The sequence below is a fragment of the Dunckerocampus dactyliophorus genome, chromosome 1 (genome assembly GCF_027744805.1).
Source record: "Dunckerocampus dactyliophorus isolate RoL2022-P2 chromosome 1, RoL_Ddac_1.1, whole genome shotgun sequence".
NCBI lineage: Eukaryota > Metazoa > Chordata > Actinopteri > Syngnathiformes > Syngnathidae > Dunckerocampus > Dunckerocampus dactyliophorus.
Window position 1 is genome coordinate 29699106 of NC_072819.1, and position 22319 is coordinate 29721424.

The window sequence follows — 22319 nt, forward strand, 5'->3', positions numbered from 1 at the left end:
GAGCATCAGCAATTAGCTTGTCAACGTGGCTGTAAACAACATTGTAAAACATTGTAAAACATCTGAGAAACACTTGCCATTAGGCTTAAGCTGTGACATTTGTTTTAAAAGTCAACAGAGTAGAAATTTAAATTTTTTTGATCATCAAAAAGTCCAGGGAAGAAAATCAAGTGTCCTAATTTTCATGTAGGCCTAGCACTCTTAGTGCAGCAGCAGTGGCCGAGCCAGAAATATTTCATTGGGGTGGCCAAGTTGAGACCATTACTCACATAACAGGGGTGGCAATAAGTTGATACCTGATAAGTTGATAGCACTCCTGGCCACCATGTAGCTCCACCACTGTGCAGAAGCACGTTGTATTGGTTTCTACGCCACACTACAAATTGTATATATGTATACAGTAATTCCTCGCCAAAATTAACATATTTCACACCAACAGATTTGAATGAAATTTCATCTGCAGATATTAAATTTTCCATTCATTCCCATTCCATTTTCCTCCGCTTATCCGGGTTCGGGTCGCGGGGGCAGCAATCTTAGTAGGGAAGCCCAGACTTCCCGGTCCCCGACTACCTCCTCCAGCTCCACCGGGAGGACACAAAGGCGTTCCCAGGCCAACTGTGAGACATAATCCCTCCAGCGTGTCCTTGGTCTTCTCCGGGGCCTTCTACCGGCTGGGCATGCCCGAAACACCTCACCGGGGAGGCGTCCATGAGGCATCCAGACTACATGCCCGAGCCACCTCAGCTGGCTCCTCTTGATGTGAAGGAGCAGCGGCTCTACTCTGAGCTCCTCCCGGAGCTTAGGGTGAGTCCCGCAACCCTACAAAGAAAACTCATTTCAGCCGCTTGTATCCACGATCTCGTTCTTTCTGTCACGACCCAAAGCTCGTGACCATAAGTGAGGGTGGGAACATAGATCAAACGGTAAATTGAGAGCTTTGCCTTCCGGCTCAGCTCTCTCTTCACCACGACAGTCCGGTAAAGCAACCGCATTACTGCAGACGCTGCGCCGATCCGCCTATCGACCTCACGCGCCAACCTTCCCTCACTCGTGAACAAGACCCCGAGATACTTGAACTCCTCCACCTGCGGCTGAAGCTTCACACTCAGATGCAAACCATCCTAGTAAACGCTGCAGGTCACAGCCCGATGAGGCCATCAGAGGCCATCGTCCACAAATAGCAGAGATGAGATCCTAAGGCCCCCGAACTGGACTCCCTCGACACCTTGGCTGCGCCTAGAAATTCTGTCCATGAAAATTATTAACAGAATTGGTGACAAAGGGCAACCTTGGCAGAGGCCAATGTTCATCGGAAACAGGCTTGACTTACTGCTAGCAATGCGAACCAGGCTCCTCCTCCGGTTGTACAAGGACTGAATGACACGTAGGAGCGCGCCACCAATCCCGTACTCCCGGAGCACCCCCCACAGGACACCGCGAGGGACACGGTCGAATGTCTTTTCCAGGTCCACAAAGCACATGTAGACCGGTTGGGCAAACTCCCAACTACCCTCCAGTACCCTTGCAAGGGTGTAGAGCTGGTCCAGTGTTCCGCGACCAGGACGAAAACCACATTGCACCTCCTGTAGCCGAGGTTCGATTAACAGTCGTACCCTTCTCTCCAGCACCCTGGAATAGACTTTTCCAGGGAGGCTGAGGAGTGTGCTCCCCCTGTAGTTGGAACACACCCTCCGGTCACCCTTCTTGAAAAGGGGGACCACCACCCCAGTCTGCCAATCCAGAGGTACTGTTCCCGACTTCCGCGCAATGTTGAAGAGACGTGTCAGCCAAGACAGTCCCTCAACATCCAGAGCCTTGAGGAATTCAGGGCGAAACTCGTCCACCCCCGGAGCTTTGCCACTGGGGAGCATTTTGACTACCCCAGATACCTCAGCCACGGTGATGGAACTGTCCGCGTTCGTGTCCTCAGCCTCTGCTTCCTCTATGGAAGGTATGTCAGTGGGATTTGAGATATTACATTTTTTAAAGATATTAAAGTGAATTTATATCCTACATAACACCCATTATCTCGTCCTGAAGCTCCCATCCATGAGTTTGAAAGGCTTAAAGTTGTACTTAATATTCAAAGCAATCGTATGAGTCGATGTGGTGAAACACTCAATATAAATAACAATAAATTTGTATAATCAGTATAAATAAATATAAATTGAAAAGGAAAAGTAATCTACCTAACAAACATGTATATGATTGAAAATACACCCAATATCATATGAAAAAGCAACATTTTCACAGACGTCTCCATGGACTCTCCTAATTGAGCGCACACACTCAGCGTCAGATTATACCGTCTATCTTCCGGGTATTGGCCAAGACATTCCTACAGAGGATAAGCGGCATATCTAGAAAGTGGATAGATGGAAGGAGTAAGCTAGTTTGCTACTAGCCACATATGTTTGTTTACACGCTTGAAAGGCGGTCTGATGAGGTCATCTTTTGCGTGCCAGCAAATACGGGAGCCCATTTTTGCAGAGCTGGTGGAAATGTGAATTTCTCTTGGAGTGTTCTAAAGTATATCAATAACTATGTATGTGTAATGGATGCCAGCCTGTGAGGCTGTGCAAGTGTATGTTGGTAAACCTCACTCCTTCTGCCTTAAGAGCTGCGCTCTTCTGGCCGTGTGGTCAGCGTTGTCGATCTCATTACGAAGGTCCTGCGTTCGAGCCCCGGTGCGGGCAGTGCGAAACAGGGCGAGTTACATATGTATGTATGTATGTATGTCGTGGAATTAATACCGCCGCCACCAGTGGCTACCTTTCAAGCAACTCTGTTTGTTTATTCAAGCATATTTTTATGTTCCATGAGAGCGACGTTCGGTAACTAATTCATTAGTAATTCCCTGTCTACCCATTGATATCGAGGCGACCACACTGGAGCTAAGAGGAAAGTCAGGTGGCTAGCAAGGAAGTGGAGATTCAAGCCTTCGGTACCTTATATTATCATGCGTAACCAGTGGAAGTTCTGGTTTGATTGACACCCTGGGCGGAACAATGCTAGGTAAGTTGTATTTTAAAATTGCTGGCTAGTAAGGGAAATCTACATTACTGAACTCGCCGAGAGAGTGCCATGTTTGTGTCCGACTAAAGCCTAAAGCCGGCGTGGGGTGACTCTCCCCGCGCCGTGGTAGCGCAGGGGCTGCTTGAAGCATGTGTCCGCCTACTATGCACCTTGCCCGGCCACGGCAGGTGGCTATCCCCACTCCGGAGTGTACAAAGACATTCGCGTTTGATATTAGCTATTTAATCATTCATGAAATGCTGCACATCGTAGTGAAGTCTGTTTGCTGTAAATTATAATCACCCTAGTCACCAATGATTGTAATGGTGAGATATGTTTATTGTATTCAGCATACAATATAGATGGTCAGGAAGTGACCTCAATAAAAGATGTAAACACATGGCCAAATGTGGACAGCACATCACCTGGTCAAACTTTATTCAACTTCTGGAATGAACCCTTGTCCCATCACTTTTTTTTACCATCATTCTATATTTGTTTTCAGCAGACTATTACTATTATTATTATTATGAGTTAATAGTTGTAGCCCATCAATCATGCATGTGTCATTCCTGCAGGAGATGCTGAGCCAAGTGAAGTCTGCTGCTACACAGTACAACACTCCAGGACCTTTCAAAAGCTGCAATCCCAGTATGGAAAAGTCAAATGCAACAAAATGTCATTATAGACTTTCTTTAAAAAAATAATCCCAGGGAGAACGACAGGAGGAGAGCGAGGCCAAAACAGGGAGGTTTTTAAACCTTGAAATTATGCTTGATAAGGTTTATACATTAGCTGATGAAGTTTGTTATATTGTTATTTATATTTCATATGTATATTTCATACATTTTCTATTTTTTTAAATGTAGTTACAATGCTGGTTGTAAGCTGTTATTAGATTTGTTTACTGTTTTTCAATAAATGTCACAGTTTGTAAAAACGTGTGCCTTGTATTTTTAAAAAAAAAAAGTATTCTGAGGTAGGCTATATAACATGAAATGATGTACACATGTATATACCTTAGTTTATGGTAGTAAACCTTTATTATGAATCATTTCATTATCTTATCTGGCTATGTCACAGCCAGCAAGCGGGGAAAGGTGATGATGTAATGAGAATCAAGTGGTGTCCCTTTTCTTAGTGGCTTCTTCACCTTGGTCCTAGGTTTTAAGAGGTGGGGGAAGGGGTAGAATTGGGATTCAGCCTAAATTCCTTAATTTGTGATGTCGCCCATGTTAGCAATTCCAACAGCCGGTGGGCGTGGCTAGCACGGGACATTTTTTCATTGGACCACGTCATTAGTTACGGTTGAACCTTGTGAACTCTGCCTAGCAACAAGTGGCTGTGACGTGACAAGGACAAAAACAGCAACAACTAATGTTTACTAAAGTTGTAAAACTGTTCAATGACTCACCAATTATTTTTATGGTCTCTGCTATTTATAACGAAATTTTAATTTATACCTGTGTCAGTTTTGAATGAAATACGTCCCTGTCTGGCTTACACTACGTCGTCTCGAGTGCGCATTCTCTGTGCCGCCACTGGCGGTACCAACAGTGCCTTGTGGCTCTGAGCGCATTTCCTTTGGCGCAAGCACTGCAGCGGCCGGGGGAAGGCTCGTCAGCGGCGCACATTTGCGTCCGCTGCTGCTCAAGAAACTACAGGAGGCTGGAAAATGTTATCATTCATGCAAAGTCCGTTTAAAACGGCTGATTACAATACATCGTCGCCTTATGGAGACTTTCTTGTGTAATTTTGCATCGGAGCTATTGTGGCGCCGATATTTCCCATTTGCATCCTGTATCCTCCTCGTCATCCCCATCATCATCAGACAGAGAGAGAGAGAGGAAACAACTGCATGCTGCAGCATTGTGAACAGTGGAAGGCTGCATATGCTGCATCTCGGCTGAAGGTAAGTGTCATCTTTTAGCTCATGTTTTCCCACGAATGTGCTCGTTTGTTTTCTTCCACAACGCCGCACGGTCGGACACATCTGGTATTAGGAAATGTGTATATTACGTGTTTATTTTCAATATCAATGTATTGTGATTCTCAGATATGGAGAGTATAAATACGGCTAGAGAAAGATAATTAATTCATGTCTTCTAAGGATGCACATGATTTTGTGCAGGCTATAGGACAGAGACAGATAGGCTGTAATGCTGCATGTTGTCAATGGGTTATGATGGACGTCATGGATGGGAGCAAATGTTGACGCTTTCATTTTGCGTCAAAGTCAAATGAGAACTGTTTCATCACTTCACATTCAAACTTTTGCTTGCAAAACAAATGAGGAAACACCAGACAATAAACACACTGCTCTTTTACTTATTATTTAACAGGACTCTATTTTCTTTTCATAGTTACAATAACTGGTTAACATTTTATCCTCGCTTACCTCAGATGATTTAACCTCTCGTTTTCTTGCATTGATGCACAGGTGTCGTCTGACACCCTCCAAGCCAATGTGTGTTTGGTACATCAGCTGTAAGAGAACACATTCACGTTGTGGAAAGTGTTGAGACACCCCCTATTTTCATTCAGTCGGTTCTTTTCTAGCGTTTATCCTGTTGAGGGTCACTGGTAAGCTAGAGCATATCCCAGTTAAATTTTGGGTCAGAGGTGTGGTACACCCTGCGCTGGTCACCAGTCAATCACAGGACAGTCAAACAACCATTCGCATTCACATTAAATGTTATGGACAATTTAGAGTCTCCAATTAACCTAACATTCATGTTTTTGGACTATGGAAGTTAGATGGAGTAAATGGACAAAATCCACACAAGCAAGGAGGAAACATGCTAACTCTTAGAGGTTCAAGGTGGATTTGAACCCAGACCACCTGGCTGTGAGGCAGACATGGTAACCACATCTTAACCGTACTTCTGGTTCTGGTGGTCACGATCCAAAGCATACCACATCACGTTTTAAATATGATAGAGGCAGTGACATGGCATTTAAAAATCTTGTCTAAAAACTTCAGATTTCTGACCTAACTGTACACTTTGTAGCTAAACGTCATAGGAATTATGTCTTTATGGCTGTCAAAAATAGCGCGTTAACGGCAGTAACTAATTTATTTCATTAATTCCGTTAAATTATTTTGTGTGATTAATGCATACATATCAAGCCACGGCAAGCCACGGCTCTCTGTTATGACGACAGACGACGGCACAGTGTAGCTCCCCACAGAGTCACACAGTCTGGCGCTCTTTTATAACTTTATTCTGACCTGAACACACCAACAGCAGTGCAATTCCAACACCATGTATAGTATGTATCTCCAACTCCAAACAAACCCGTCTCTACCCGGGAATGACACTTCCTCATTGTCACTCGATTACCGCGAGATGCATTCATGGACACTCCGAACATCACAATGTCTTTATTATGCGTATATATGTGGTCTAAATAAACAGAAAGAAAGAAAAACAATAAGTGGATATTCTTATCACTCACTTTGCAAAAGCACAATTTGTTGCACTAAAGTATGCTCGCAAATCCCAAAATACACACACAAAAAAACACATTGCTCATAATAACACGGTTGAAGTGTAATTCAAATGTTCTGCTATTATTAAAGAAACTAGTGTTTGGTAAATAGATTTTCAGACATGTGTGCTATCTTTTAGCTTTATTTTAATTTTCAGTTACTGTAATTTGGAGCGATTAATACATATAAATATATTATAATCATGTCCTGTCTTTTATCTTCTTCTTCTTTTCCTTTCGGCTTTTCCCTTCAGGGGTCGCCACAGCGAATCAATTGCCTCCATCTAACCCTGTCTTCTGCATCCTCTTCTCTCACACCAACTACCTTCATGTCCTCTTTCACTACATCCATAAACCTCCTCTTTGGTCTTCCTCTAGGCCTCCTGCCTGGCAGTTCAAAACTCAGCATCCTTCTACCTATATATTCCCTATCTCTCCTCTGGACATGTCCAAATCATCTGGCCTCTCTGACTTTAAATGTCCTGTCTTTTATCTTTCTTTCAATAAAAGTAAAAACGGATATACTTCAGGCATAGTTGCAAATGGCGATTACAGTGATTAATTAATTTGAAAACTGTGATTAATCTGATTAAAATGTTTAATCATTTGACAGCCCTAGTCTTAATTAATTAAATAATTAATTAGGGATGTCCTGATCTGATCTTCGGGATGGGAAATCGGCTGCCGATCCGCTATATTTGTGAAGATCGGATAATATCGGCTTCCGCCCCGAGATCGGGCCGATCCGGTTGCCGTATCACATTCGTAACTCTGAGCCAAACTCAAACATGGTAGGTGCTGTAATGCGGCTCAAAGCTGATTGCCACTCAACTTGCGCCACCTGCAAGAAGAAAAAAACACAACACCACCATGCAGACATGTCCGCGGTGTACCGTGATGAAATTAATTTCACATTGGACGTTGGGTATTCGGTTCTATAGCTATAGCGGTAGTTCTCTCTCACTGTGCCCGGACTGCTGCGTCATGGTGTAGGGAGCTCGCACGGTAAGTGCCGCTCTGACCACTGGTTGCTTATTAGGGACCGCACAAACACTACTAAAAATGTCGAAACGGCGGCGAAAAACCTTGGAAACTCTTCTGTTATGGTGCATGAATGGAAGCTAGCGGGGTTCCTTTAGTTTAGCTAGTGCAGTTGTATGTGCGTGACTTCGCCGTGTTGGGTTTTACTGCTTTAATGTAAGGAGCATTTTACAATGCCCACTGACGACGTGCAGGTTCTGAGTGAAAAAAGACGAGAGGCACGTTTATTCTTGTACCCAGCGCATATAAACCGTCAATTGCCATTCTCAACACACACAACACATTATGGCCTTCAAAATAAGAGCGCTCTTTGTCACGTTTGTCTAATTGTGTAAAAAAAAAAAAAAATAAGGGTGTCCTTGAAATATCTTAGGGTAATTGAATGACATCTGTGACTACATCTTCCTTAATCACAAGCACGGGCATTACAGTTAGTTGAAGATTTTGTAGCAATATGTGCTGAAGCTGACATCCCATTAGAAAAGTTAGCTAAGCTACATCCATTTCTCAATTACTAGACAAAATGGGCCAATGATCTATTGCATCAATAAATGTAAGGATTTTTTCATTTTATTCACGAATAGTACACACTCTATGCTGGTAAAAAACTGAATTCAGAAACGGATTTCAGAGGGCCCTAAGACAGTTTATTAAAACAAAAGTCATATTCTAAATCATACCACAAATTTATCTATAACCATGTCAAATGATTAGCCCTACTCTAAAAGTATTTTGCATGCCCATTTTTTCAATTTTTATCTTTAATTGGATGGACTTTTATTGGATTCAATCTTCTTCAATACTTTGAAGAGCTATTTTCATTACCATATTCAATCCCACAAATTCATGTTTGTAACAAAAGCTTATTATTATTGAAAAAACAACGATCAGTATCGGATTGGCAAGATTATAAAAAAAATATCAAATCGTATCGGAAGCCAAAAAATGTGGATCAGGACATCCCTATAATTAATTAATGTTTGGTCCGGACCCCCTAGTTCCCCCTGAATCTTACTTCTTCGCCTTACTTACGAATACATTTTGGACAACGGTATATTCCAACTTTATGGCAACAATTTGAGGAAGGGCCTTTTCTGTTCCAAGCTCCATAAAGTCATGCTTAGATGAGGTAGCTGTGGAAAAACTTAAGAGCCCCAACCTCAACTTTTGTCCATATTTATGTCAGTAGATGGTGCGCTCCCACCGTACTATATACATCGTGAGTTCAAATGTTGAAGTGTGTGTGCGAACGTTCTCCATGTACAGTAAATTTATATGCAATGCCAGTTACACTACCAGTCACAAGCTTGTACACACTTCCTCATGCTATTGAATGAGAAAGTATGTCAAACTTTTGACTGGTAGTGTATATCCACAGAGCTTTATTAATAACCATGCTCTCTACACTTTCAGTCCCCACTAAGCAATGCCCTGGACTTCTTCACCTTCTTGGATTGAGATCACAGTACAGCTCTCTGGGATATAGATCGACCGCCAGCATGTTGCAGCCGTCCAGCAGAGCAGGTGGCAGGCTGTTGAAAACATCACCTCCCTGGAGTGAGTGTTGGGAATGGGCCCTCTCCCTCACCGTGTGCTTAGGTCTCCTCTGGCCTCCAGGGGCAGCGGGGTCGGCGCTAAACTGTCACAAGACTTGTATCTGCGCCTCCAACATAATGAGCTGCTCCAAGATGAATCTGACCAACATTCCGACAGGGCTGCCACTCTACACAGCCGTTCTGGATCTTAGCTACAATGAGATCACAAGCTTGAGGTCAGAGTGGACTCCTGTGAAGCTCCCAAAACTCCGCAACCTGCTTCTGAGTCACAACAGCCTTCACTTCCTGTCTTCAGAGGCCTTCAACTATGTGAAGTACCTGCGCTACCTGGACCTGTCCTCCAACAGCTTGCAACTACTGGATGAGTTTGTCTTTGAGCCTCTGGTCAACCTGGAGGTTCTCTTGTTGTACAATAACAAAATTTACCAGATTGACCGCTCAGCTTTTATCACCATGGTCAATCTCCAGAAGCTCTACTTGAGCCAGAACCAAATCTCCCGATTCCCTTTGGAGCTTGTCAAGGAAAAGTCCCATCTGGAGAAACTTAGCTTGCTGGATGTGTCATCCAACAAGATTAAAACATTACCTATTGATGAGCTTCAAGTCCTGCCTGCCTGGATTAAAAATGGCCTGTATTTCCACAACAACCCCCTGCTGTGTCACTGTGACCTCTACACACTTCTCACGCACTGGAACATCCGAAAGCTCAACTCAGCCGTGGACTTCAAAGATGACTTCACATGTGTTCTGCCAGGCCCGCAAAAAACTCAAGTGGATGTTTTCGATCTGAGCAGTGACACCATGAACTGCAGCACTTTCAAGGAGGCAGAACAAGAGGCTTTTCTGGAGCAATCGCTGCTCCTCGGCTGCGACACGAAACACAGGAACATGTTAAAAACTTGGACACTTCCTGGTAATGTGGCAGTGATACCAGGAGGCAACCAGAGTGCTAAAGTCTTGCCAGATGGCAGTCTTCAAGTTAATCCAGTGAGATCTGATGACTCTGGAACCTACACCTGCTTTGCCACCAGCGAGACCTTCAATGAGACCATCTATGTGGTACTGAAGGTCCACAACTTCACCATGCATGGCAGTGGAGATACCCTGAACACGGCATACACCACCTTAGTGGGCTGCCTGGCCAGTGTGGTTCTGGTACTTGTTTATCTCTACCTTACACCGTGTCGCTGCTTCTGCTGCCCCAATAAGGGTAAAAATAGGGCGGAGGACAGCATCCACTCATCCATGTTGAGCGTGACACCGACCCATGGGGAGCCGGCGTTCAAGGCAGAGCTCAACAGGCATGTGGCATTCATAGACTCCAAGGAGGCACAGCGCCAGAATGGCAAGCTGAACCCTAACGCGAATGAGGACGATGATGACATAGACGTAGAGGCCAGTTCACTTATGAAGGGAAAGAGAAAGAAGTCTGTAGCAGAGTCCATCAGCTCGGTCTTCTCAGACACTCCTATGATGGTCTGAGGTGAGAGGTGACTTATACTAGCAGCCTTGCTTAAAGGAACATGGGAGAAGACAATTTTAGATAAGAGACTTTATGGACGTGAACGGTCTTGTTGTCAACCATTAGCAGGACTTTTCCAGCATTCTAATGTGTAGCACTTAATTTAATTCATTTACTGTGAAGGAAGGGCAGTGTGCAAGAAGAATGGAAACTATTGACGTCTTAAGCACTCACCATATGATAGCTCATTTCGCACTAAGGTGGGACAGGAATTCTATTTGAGAAAAAAATAGCACATAGAATCATTACAAAGACTAGAATAGATTGTTTCTAGCCTATAGTAGCATAGGGGACAGATGGGCATCAGCGCAATATGAATACATCTGTCATCAACCTTGAGTCATCTGTAGGGGAAGCAGGATGCTGCATTAAATAAAGATAGCTCCACCAGACATTTTATAGAGTAAAACGTAGCATAGACTGATAGCAGGCGCTCAGATGCACCTCATCAAACTGTTCCTTTTATAGTCGTATGCGCTGAGGTATATTTTCCATTGCTGTGTTGAGGAACATTTAGTCATCCTACTGCTTTTACTTCCATTCATTTACTGCAAGGCTTGTCCACATTAGGGTCAGGGGTGAGCTAGAGCCTCTCACAGCTGACTTCGGGCGAGAGGCAGGGTACCCCCAGGACCAGCCAATGGCATGGACCATAGACTCCTGATCCAAATTTTAGGACCAATTGAAAAATTGCAAGAATTTACATTTTGCACTGTTGGATCTTTAGGAGGTTCTAAGTAGAGCTTCAAAATGAAGAAAAATGGGAGTGAGACAAAAAAAACATGTTGAGTAAGCAGTTTATTGCAAACAACCATCAAACTGAAATAGGGTGTTCACGAGCTTTTCAAAAGCTTCAGCTCAAGAAAATCTGAAAACCCAACTCCCCCCCAAAATAGAAATGAAATTTTCAAAAAAGGTCTCAGTCATGAGTAGCTGCACCATTCTTGTTAATCACCTCAAAAATTTATTTCAGCTTTGGCTTGTTGCCAGTGTTTCCTGGCTCGTGGGAATTTTGCTCCAGGTGGTGAAGATGGCTTCACGGAGGGCATTCACTGTAACTGAACTGATGTCCATTTTTGTAAACTCCCTGCAGACGTCCCCAAAAAATCTCAGTTGGATTTACTGTAGATAAGGGAAACACACAGGATGATTCAAAAGAGTGACGTTATTCCTCTGGAAGAAGTCCTTTTTCAGTCAGGCATTGTAAACTCCAGCATTGCCCTGTTGAAAAACCCTGTCATTACCACACAGACAAGGGCCTTCAGTCATGACGGATGCAATAGCTCCACATAGCCAGCTGCCCTTTGAGGCCTCTGCACAACCTGAAACTCCACTGAAGGAAAAAGCACCCCAGATCATGATGGCACCCCCTCCACTGTGCAAGGCCTTTGAAGACATTTTTTGGTATTAAAAGCCTTCTTTCGCAGATGCTGCCTGATGGTTATCGGACTGCATTCGGCACCAGTAACAACATTAATTTGGACCATGTCTTGACAGCCAGTCAGATTGGAATTTTTTGGGGGTCTACCAATTGACTATAACCCTCAGGATCTTTTAAGAAGTTGGATGACTGTCTTATTGCATCCAAATTCAGCAGCAATGCCGTGCTGTGAGAGGGCCTTACTGATGCAGCTCAACAATCCAACCGCGTTCAAAGAGAGAGTATTTTTGCCTTTGCCATCCAGAGATCATGACATTGTGAAAACTTGACAGAAAATGATATTGAATGCACATTTTTGCCAAGATTTTGGCTTTTGAAGGCTGTAGTCAAACTTATGATCAGCTGGTGAACAGCCTATTTCAGTTTAATTTGTTATTTGTAATAAAGTGCAAAATGTAAATCCTTGCAAATTTTCAAGTGGTGTTAAAATTTTGATCAGGGGTATAAACAAACAATCATTCACAGTCTCCAATTAACCTTACATGCAGATTTTTGGAATGCACGCACAAAACATGCAAACTCCACACAGAGATACCCAGATGGAGATTGGAACCCTTGATCTCCCAGCCATGAGGTAAACATGCTAACAACTAGGTCACCGTGCAGCCCCTACTGCATTTACCTGTAGTAAAAAAAACCCCAAACAAATAGAAACAAGTCATTTCACATGCATGCGTCAGAATAATTCCCTCATATACTCTATATAAACTTCTGAAAACTTATGTGACAAAAACATAAATAACCTACTGCAAATAAATATTCTTTGCCGGGAAGAATCTTGATATTACATATCGTAAACTACAAGTAAACAAGTTTACAAGTCAACTACAAAAAGTTCAGTTGTCTTTAATTCAACATGACCTGGATGACTGGGAATCTACACTTCCATGTTGATACAAGGATGTATACAGAAAAGTGCAGCCTTCTAACTGTTGGTGTGGTCACTGGTGTGAGTTTGTCTCCCCATTCCAGGAAATAAAACCCTAATCAGTCACAAAATAACATCTGATCCAAACATAACATAAATTCAGACATTGGATCAATTTTAGCCTGTGATCGGCAGGAAATTCAACATTGGAACATTGTACATTGAACATTGTCAATACATGGCCTTAAGCCTGCAGCATTCGCTGGAAATGTGCACTAGCGACATATGTAACATCATTTGATGGTATTAGTTGCTGTCTGAAAAATCTTTCAGACAATTTAACGGCTATAACGGAATATTTTGTAATTTCATTCAGTGTTCAAGTCTGTGACTTTTGTCTATGGGATGGTATGGTTTACTTGTTTTGGACATGCTTAAATTACATTAATTAATTCACACTCACTATGTCTTTACATAATGACAATTACATACATCTATTATGCTGCTTATCCTCACCAGGGTCTGCTGGTCTGCTGGAGACTATCCCAGCGGACTTTGGGCGAGAGGCGGGGTACACCCTGGACTGGTCGCCAGCCAATCGCAGGGCACATATAGACAAATAAGCATTCACACTCACATTCATACCTATGGACAATTTAGAGTCTCCTAACATGCATGTTTTTGGAATGTGGGAGGAAACCGGAGAAAACCCATGCACGGGGAGAACATGTAAACAGATTCAAACCCAGATCCTTCCGATCTCCAAACTGTGTGGCTACATGCTTACCATTATGCTACCGTGCGGCCCCGCACGACTAAATAAAATAAATATAATTAATGGTAAATACAAAATAAAATAAGTTAGAATAAGTAAAGACATTGAGAATTATTAATTAATAGATACTGGAGTAAAAAAATGCAGTAACAGGCAATTCATAAATGTTGGATATTGATTAGCAGTGATGAAGGAGGGGGGTATAGGTACATCACCTTTGCTGGAAAACAAGACAATCTCGGCATGAATAGGAATAAGATGTAATTCAAATGTGCCATATGAGAGTGATAAAACAACAAGAGTCAGCTGAATGGGTATTAGATGGGTTGCATCTTCCCTCTGTGTTGTATGCCATTGTGTCTTTTATCGTGAGTCACAACACAAAAGCCATTGTCTGAGGCTCAATTCAGCTCTTGATGTGTGCATGTGTCTAGCCCTCAAAAAGCAATTGGTCATCCAGGAAATGAATATGATGCCCTTTTCGGAGTATGTGAAATGGCCACAGCGTTTATTAAATGCTTGCTCATTAAATGAATCCATCGTTTAGAAAATAATTCACTGGGAATAATAGGAGGATGCAAAAATGAATGATGAAGTGAAGTCAGTGTAGTCCTTTATAAGGTGCTTTGGGTGAAATGGGTGGAATGTTCTGAGCATCTTCTATGTGGGTGCGAAAAGGAAGTCACACTTGTCAAAAGAAGTGGTGTGTGAATCACTCCACTCTCACATAGGAATATACGACATTGGGTCTGAAATAACACAAGCTTCATTAAGATGAAGACACATTTAGCACTAATGCAGCAGTTGGCATCAACTCTGAGCCACTTTGAAGGGTGCAAACCTCTTTCAGACTTGCCCTTCAGGATGGATGTGTTCTCGCTCTGAAACTTTGGGGTGAACATGGGAAATTGCAAGAGGTTCAAAATAGATCTGCCTTCCTACATATCGACATATAAACGCGTATGTGTATTAAGATTCTCTTATCTGTGTTCAGTATTATAGTTGTACAGCTATGTTCTATCAGTGTACTGTACATGTACTGTTGTATAATCTGACCTTGTCTGACCTGGTCTGCTTTTGTGCTATTGTTGTTTAAACATACATAAGTCTTCACATATAACTATATTTTTAAATAGATTGTGTTTCAGGGTTTTTTTTATAGAAAGATGATGCATTTTCCATCTATCTATCCATTTTCTGTACCGCATGTCCTCACCAGGGTCACGGGGATATGCTGTAGCCTATCCCAACTGACTTCAGGCGAGGTAGATGATGAATTTTTCATTTGTTAAATCAGAAAAAATATATTGTGACATTTATGAAAAAGCCAGAACATCCTAACAGGCAGTGATTATGTAGCTGAAAGTTATTTTTAGCCAGCATTTGACTTAAAGCCATAAGAAGGTCAAAGACAAAGTACTGTGATCTGGTTGGGTCAGGCAATGTCTGATGACTCATGAAGAATATAATTTGGCCCTTAAGGATCACATCTTCATTAGATAGTACTGTTATAAATCCAACGCTTGGTGAATTCTTGCTTCACAATGATAGGCAGAGCCGACGTCAAAGGATCAACAAGACGAACGCTTGGCCACGACAAGCCAGTTCTAACGAAAACAGCACACACATTACTACAAGTATTTGGGATGGATCTAAAAAGGGAAAAAAAGCAAAACCAAAATGACTATATCCGTGAACCAGAATACTGTATTTGGTTGCTAAGATATTACAATGTAGTTGCAATAATGACACATAATTTCTCACACAGATAAATTGTGTGGTCTCTGTCAAACAATATATGTAATTGACCACCATTGCAAAGATGAGTTTGCTGGTCAAATGTAGAATGGCTTTGCATGGTATGCTTTGGAGCTTCTCTGACTGCAAATTAGGTGTGGCCCTTTGGCATAGCGGTATCACAAACATATATCACTTGATTAAATAAACGACTGATATTGACACACTGTGCTGCCTCCATCTTTTAACGCTTGCCCTTGTGGGAATATGGGAATCTCCAGTGCAAGACCTTAAAAAAAAAAAAAAAAAAAAGTAAATTGGAGGTGTGGGCGCCACCTTGTGGTACAATGATGTAGCGTTTCTTTCACAATAACATTACTGTACATTGCATAGCAATGATTTGTTTTTGCTCAGTAAAAAACACGCACAAAATCTATAATTTAGGAAACCTGGAAAGGACAAATCCCATTCTTGTGTCATTAGGTACAACAAAACTCAGCCAATGAGGCCTCCAGAGTTAGGAACTGTTTTGCCATAAAATGTTTAATAAAATGTTCAATGTATAATTTCAATTGCTTTTAAATATTTATGTTTTTTATGTTAATCTACATGAAGGCAAATAGACATTTTAGAACAATTGGCTGTCAGAAAAACTCATTCCATGCGTCATAGTATATACTGTATATATACACCTAGATACAATCAGGCCATCACAGAAAATGTAGGCAGCAGCTGCAGGAATCAGTAAGCCTCTTCTTCAAGTTGTCTTTTTCTCCTGAATAAAGAAGAAATGGTCACTGCAGAGGTATTTATAAATTGTTTACATTTCGTTGCATACTGTAACACACACCTCAGTATGACAACAGCATATCTATTACAATGTGGTGCTGATCTGAATTGTTAAATATGTGCTTGTGTATATAACGACGGGTCAAGTGAGTGCACATTAATTTGTGGCATTCAAGAAATCTATCACATGGAAGCTTGCAGCTGTATACTCACTCTTCGGGACGCCGACATTTCCCCACGACTTCTTGACAGCACTTTCCCAATGCTCTCTCCCTTCCAGGAGACGGGGCACGTAAGGGAGGACAAACGTTGACACTTAAGAGGCTGGGAGTCACTGCCACTTTTTCGCTTTTGCCCAAGAGGCCTTTGGTTAGAGCCTGACAGTTTGTGTTTTACATGTTGTGACCTTGCTTTACCAGTAGAAAATAATTCAGATTGCTTCTCTAATGCTGACACGTGTCCCATTACCGGCTGTAAAGGAAGAAGATGGCATAGCCTTCTTCCACGTGTGAGGTGACCATTACATGGTCCTTGGGGTTGACGCTTGTCTGTGCTGCATCATGAGAATGTATCCTCACTTTTGCATGACAGCTGATTTTGCAAAAAATCATAGCCGGGTGGCCCGATAGGCTTACACCGTTGGGTGGGTCGTTTTGCAGAGGTGTTGGAGGGTAGATTTGTACTCTGAGATTTGGTTTCAAGTCGTCCCATTGCGGTAGAGGCAAGACTAAGCGTGTTAACAGTGTGGGAACGCCCAGACACATTCTTGACAGAAGACCCTGTGATGCGATGTGACCTGAGTCCTGATGATGCTTGAGGTATATTCCTGTAATTTACAGGATCAACATAAAGCTGGTTAGGCTGCTATTCACCGCGATTCATGAAAATTAACGCAAACTCCAACCTCAAACTCATCCCAACAATAGCATTTAACTGAAGAACTGGATTCACTAACACATACTGTACATGCAGTTAAAGCTGAAGAACTCTGGTGTGAAATTTCTGGCAACACTGAGAAAATAGACATAGTGTATGGTGGATGTGTCTGACGTCATTAACTACACACCTTCAGTGGAAACACTAACCAAATCAAGTGTTTAATTTACTTTGATTTATTAATTGGATAATGCACCTGGTGACTGAATGAGGCACATCAGAGTGGAGCCCACTATTTTACGATGCTCATTAGATAATGTTGTTGCAGTGATACTCACTTCCACAGGTGGGTCCTAACATGACGCTCCAACATGGCAGTGAGGGCAAACCGCAGGTGGTGCAGGCGTCTGTCGAAGGTGAAGATGTTGCATCCAAGGGTGCGGCATCCAAAATTGCAAAGCTATGGAAACAATGCAATAGATGGATGTTCCTGACTATAAGAACTTTGAACTGAAATATGACTCAATGCAAGCCTTGATGCTTCTTACTAATTGAAAAAAAAAAAAAAGAAAGCCACATTTGGCCCTTTACTAAATGGAGTGTTTTTTAGCCACTCACACCCAGAGGTTTGGGGTGCCAAGACGTGGCAGGCAGGTCAGTGGCCTCCTCTTGCTCATCATCTTCACTTTCCTCGTTGGACAGCAGGTGTTGATTGAAGGGATACGGGGTTTGGACTTCCACTTTCACTGTGCCGTCAGCCTCCTCTTCTGGAAAGCTCTGTGATGAAATTCTGGAACGGCTTGGAGAATACAAGAACACAAAAGAGGTTAGAAATGATACTTTTCTCAGTATGAGAAAAATAAAAAGCAAAGATAATTTGGGTTATCTTCTGACAGCAAATAATATAACTCAATAAAGCTGCAGGGATGCGGAAACAAACAGAGCACAAATCATCAGCAGTACAAACACTGACTGCTTTATTGCTGAGCCCTCAGGTATCGCAGTCAACAACTTTAAAAAATGAGCCGTACCTGAGAATGTGACAATTGCTGCTCAGGCTGTTCTGTGTGATTGTTATTTTATCTTTTAAAGCTTCCAAATGCTGCTCTTTAGATTTGTCAAGAAGCTGCTCTATGTTTCGACACGCTGCACTCTGCTTCTCGGAGAACTGTGACCTCTGCTGCTGGAACATGCTCTCAGTCTGTGCAAAAAGAATAAGAGGTGGTAAAAAGACCTTCAAATCACCACAAATTTATGATTAACTAATATCCCCACTATTAATATAAACATTTCAGTGACAAAAGCAATGTATACAGGGCTATATTTTTGTACTTACATTGCATATTAGCTTGCAAGGTGGCTTCTCTCTTGCTTGAGCCACCTCACTGCTTTGTTTCTTCAGGCCACACTCTCGCTCTATGAAAAACCGTCACAGACTGTTTAGGACTGGGTCCTGGCCTTTTTGACCAAGACCAACAAGCAGCCCGCTATTCTTGCAATATTGTCACATACACACTGTTACGCACTATTGTCTGACCAGTTTAATGTGAAAGCAGAAGAACTTCACACTTGTTAGTATTTATAGTAAACAGCTGAGCCACAGTCTGACATAAACTGAAAGGGACAAAAAACAAATTCATTTTTCCCAAAAGAAATATGTAAACCCAATGGATCTGTTCCAATCACCCAAAAATATTAACACAAAACACATCTTATAGAGAATAATTCTAGTTATAAATGCATAAAAAAACTACATACATATATATGAGAAATTAAATGAAGGAATGAACAAATACTGGGGCGCCATCCGCCCCACCATTGCAAACTCAGCTTTAAAGAGTGGCTGGTTAGAGCTGTATACTTGCTCACTTGAACTTGGTGTACTTCAGCGGCAGGTACAATCATCATTACACACACTGGCCCGGCTCATTATATGTTATGGGTCTCCGTTAAACCATTCCACCTGCAACCTGTTAGGAAGCCTTTACATTACAATCCTTCTGTAACAAACGCTACCTTCGTACTTCGCTACAAGTTCTCTCTTTAATTCCACATTATTTCTCACCTTCTTTATCACCCTTCTGGCAGTTGGACATTTTTTGCAGCTATATTTAATTTTTAAAAAGCACAGATTCCTCTAAAACTGAGAAATACGCAGTGCTCTTGATGCCTCATCAGTGCATAGCACACACTGCTCATTAGAAAGAAAGGAGACAAGATATGAGTTGTTCATTGTTCTGTGTTAGAACAATGAAAAACCCACCTCCCCCCATAATAAAGATGATTAGAGGATTCCCTGGCTGGAATCTGTATATAGTGTTCAGTCATTCACAGAGACTGAACTCCTGCCCATGTCTTTCTTTTGGGCTCTGTAGTGCTTCTTTAATTTCTTAAGTTTGTTATTTATTTGCTCGAAAGACCGAACAAAGCACGCAGCAGCCATCTCGCCTCGTTCCAGTATTGGCTGGATTCTTGTCGCCATTTCAAATCTCTTCTGCACTTCTTCGGATGTCCAAATGGACAAGAGACAGCGAGTTTCCTCTGGTGTCCAATGTAATAAAGATGGAGGTAATTCACTGACTTTTTTTTTTTTTTTAGGTAACCCCGCCCACCTCATTATGACGTTTTGCCCACTCGGCCCAGCAAGCTTTTGGAGCCAGAGGTGAACCAAAAAAAAAGACAGCTTCAGTTTGAACTGACCTGTGTTTTCAGTGTTTTCTCATGTGCATAACACATACACACACACACACAGTATATTATACTGACTGTATTTGCCCTATTTTGTAATACAGACAGATGTATTTTTTGAATATGCAGACAAGGATAACCACAAACTTACTGTCGCGTTTTATGCAAATCTGGCTGTAAATTCTCATTCCCCGTTGATGAGTGGAAGACTTAATCAACTGCTTAGCTGTGGACATTGGGGGTCTCTTTATGGGAGAGGTAGATGAGGAAGAGCAAAAGCCAGAGGGTGGCACAATGCGCTGAAACTGAGGAACACTAGTTTGACGTGTGGAAGCAATGTTCTGAGGATGAGGAGGGTTCTCTGCTGAAGATAAACTGCAAAAGGTGAGTGGAAAAGTTCAAAATGAGATTCACGAAATACCCTTGTTTAAGTTATTTAGACCAACATCAATTGTTGATATCGCTTAAATAGCGCCATTTACTTTACCTCACAGCTTCCTTTCCGGCCTTCATGAGCTTATCATGGTGGACAGGTGATCCTGCTGTTGTTAAACTCGTTTCGAGACATTTGCTCTCCTTCTGCCTCTCTCTTGAAACGGAAAGGTCGACGGGGTGGCTGGGGTGAGGTCGTTGCTGCGGAGTTAGCGCAGATGAGTGTCCGCACATCTTCAAAGCGAGATTGTGTCGCCTCTCACAGTGTTTCTCAAAGGCTTGCGGCTTAACCACCAGGCTACAGTGACTGCATACCACCAAGTAAAAGTCATCATGGGAGGGACACTCTCCATATATGTGTTTATCTGTAGAAAAAAATAAGTATAAGTATAAATGAAAGTCCACCACAATGTATCCCTCTGAACATCTTCAGTGTTTTCTCATGTATTTCACTGCAAAAATCAGTCACTAAACTGGAATTGCACACTTAGACCTGCAGTATAAAATTCAGCTTCTTATGTGATGTTGGTGGGTTTTCTAGTTACCTTCATTGCTCAGGGTCATGGTCTCATAGCTGCTACACCCATACCTGTAGCCATCTTCGGCATACAGCCCAGCTGCATATGGAAGTGGAAATAGGCAGGATTAAAATGTTGGAAGCAGGTTTGACATTTTAATTGAACATGTTTATTAAAGTGGTTGTAGACTTGGACTGTTTGTAGGACTTAATTGCTTAGAGTCTCCTCTCTACTGCCTACATGCACGAGTCCAAGCAATCACAAAAGTAATAATCCTACATATCAAAATAAAAGTTTTTCTGTCTTTAAATTGAACAGGAGCACCTGACGTTGTAGACTTGCACTACTCCATCTAAATACATGCAAAATCAAGCCGAAGAATTACATCAGAATTTAGTCATAGAGTTAAAATAGTTATTAAGTGAAAACTTCTTTAATCTTCATTTTACGTATTACTAGTATATTTCTTTTAGTTGTGCTAGCAAAATGGGCAAATCCACAGAAACTGTTGTGTTGAGTTTGGACATTAGCGGAGAGACTAACACATGCTGTCAACCTACAGTATATGTCCACTGCTAAGGCGTTCTTCATATGTGCAACTGCGTAAATTATGCTGTGTTTGTGTATGTTAACAACAGAAAAACAATTCAAAGCGATTGTTTTGTAGCGCAAACAGCCATCCTGCACTAGGACCCAGCGGGTCTTTGTTTGGGTTGCTTGAAATGCCGCCATTCGTGTGACTTTAACGCAAAAAAAACGGAAGTCGGCACTGTGACAAAATGTGACAGTTGAGTTTGGAAAGGGGGATGTGACTCACCGTCAGCTGTAAAAATTTTCACCCTATCTACCCAACAACTCCAATTTGATCCGACAAAATCGTCGAGATTAAGATTTCGACCTTCCGCGTCGGCCATTGTTGTTGTCGCTCGTTCGCGAAGTGACACGCACATCATTATTACGTCATTATGCTCGTGCAGGCTGTGTCTGAATCCGGGGTCTGCAGCGTGTCAATAGTCCCAATTTCTGGGCTGCATAACGTCATCGCGCTGAGCGAGGGCTCCGACAAATGCGGCCGCCAAATGTGACGTCCTTCTCCACTTTATGGCAGTCTGCATTCAAACAAAGGACTCTAGAGCTAATGTCTTCGCAAATGGATGGAACAGAGTGTAGTACGGTATGGAGCAAAAAGTCCGCCATGATGGTGAGGAACAGACTTAAGTCTATTGTTAACTCGAGAGTCCTTGGCTATTACAGGTACACCTGACTGCAGCAACAAGAATACCACCTAGTGGCGGTTTAGCAATATTTAACATTATCTGGTCTCCTCATAAAGTTGTGGAAGGATGCTCACAGTACAGTCGTTACAGAAAGCCGCCGTACCAATTAAACTTTTATATCATCCATGCAGTTTTTTTCCTTTCATGATGAACCACATTTTCCAGCCACAACAGTAAATCCCTGGACTGTGAAAAGGGGTCATTTCGTGTACAGTACTTGAACATGCACAGCAACACAACAGTGGATTACGATGCTCAATGTAAAACGAGCAAGTCTTTATTCAAATAG

The 22319-nt window shown here is 42.2% G+C and overlaps 2 protein-coding genes across 5 annotated transcripts; one reads left to right on the forward strand and one right to left on the reverse strand.

The window, feature by feature from the left end:
- The first annotated feature begins 4562 nt into the window (after positions 1-4562).
- amigo1 (adhesion molecule with Ig-like domain 1) lies at positions 4563-19698 on the forward strand. The gene is made up of 2 exons (XM_054780156.1): positions 4563-4930; positions 8965-19698. The coding sequence occupies exon 2, from the start codon at positions 9051-9053 to the stop codon at positions 10587-10589; it is 1539 nt and encodes a 512-aa protein (XP_054636131.1). The 5' UTR covers positions 4563-4930; positions 8965-9050; the 3' UTR covers positions 10590-19698.
- atxn7l2b (ataxin 7-like 2b) lies at positions 15906-22216 on the reverse strand. 4 transcript variants are annotated; one of them, XR_008570755.1, is made up of 10 exons: positions 21571-22216; positions 20781-20852; positions 20291-20600; positions 19955-20178; positions 18452-18531; positions 18147-18316; positions 17734-17914; positions 17454-17575; positions 16453-17065; positions 15906-16225 (listed from the first exon to the last, which is right to left on the reverse strand). XR_008570755.1 is itself a non-coding variant. In XM_054780130.1 (9 exons), the coding sequence occupies exons 2-9, from the start codon at positions 20797-20799 to the stop codon at positions 16798-16800; spliced, it is 1374 nt and encodes a 457-aa protein (XP_054636105.1). In that variant the 5' UTR covers positions 20800-20852; positions 21702-22216; the 3' UTR covers positions 15906-16797. The 4 variants fall into 4 exon arrangements, 3 of the variants coding, with proteins under 3 accessions (XP_054636105.1, XP_054636116.1, XP_054636091.1); XM_054780130.1 differs by having other exon boundaries at positions 15906-17065; positions 21702-22216; XM_054780141.1 differs by lacking the exon at positions 16453-17065.
- Positions 22217-22319: the final 103 nt, after the last annotated feature.

Bases quoted from the DNA above. Each gene is read 5' to 3' on its own strand.
- amigo1 (XM_054780156.1), top strand. From the start codon at position 9,051: ATGTTGCAGCCGTCCAGCAGAGCAGGTGGCAGGCTGTTGAAAACATCA.
- atxn7l2b (XM_054780116.1), bottom strand. From the start codon at position 21,706: ATGATGTGCGTGTCACTTCGCGAACGAGCGACAACAACAATGGCCGAC. The intron at 20,601-20,780 runs GTAACTAGAAAA...TTTTTTCTACAG, and splicing joins CATGACCCTGAGCAATGAAG to ATAAACACATATATGGAGAG. The intron at 17,915-18,146 runs GTACGGCTCATT...GTATTCTCCAAG, and splicing joins AGCAATTGTCACATTCTCAG to CCGTTCCAGAATTTCATCAC.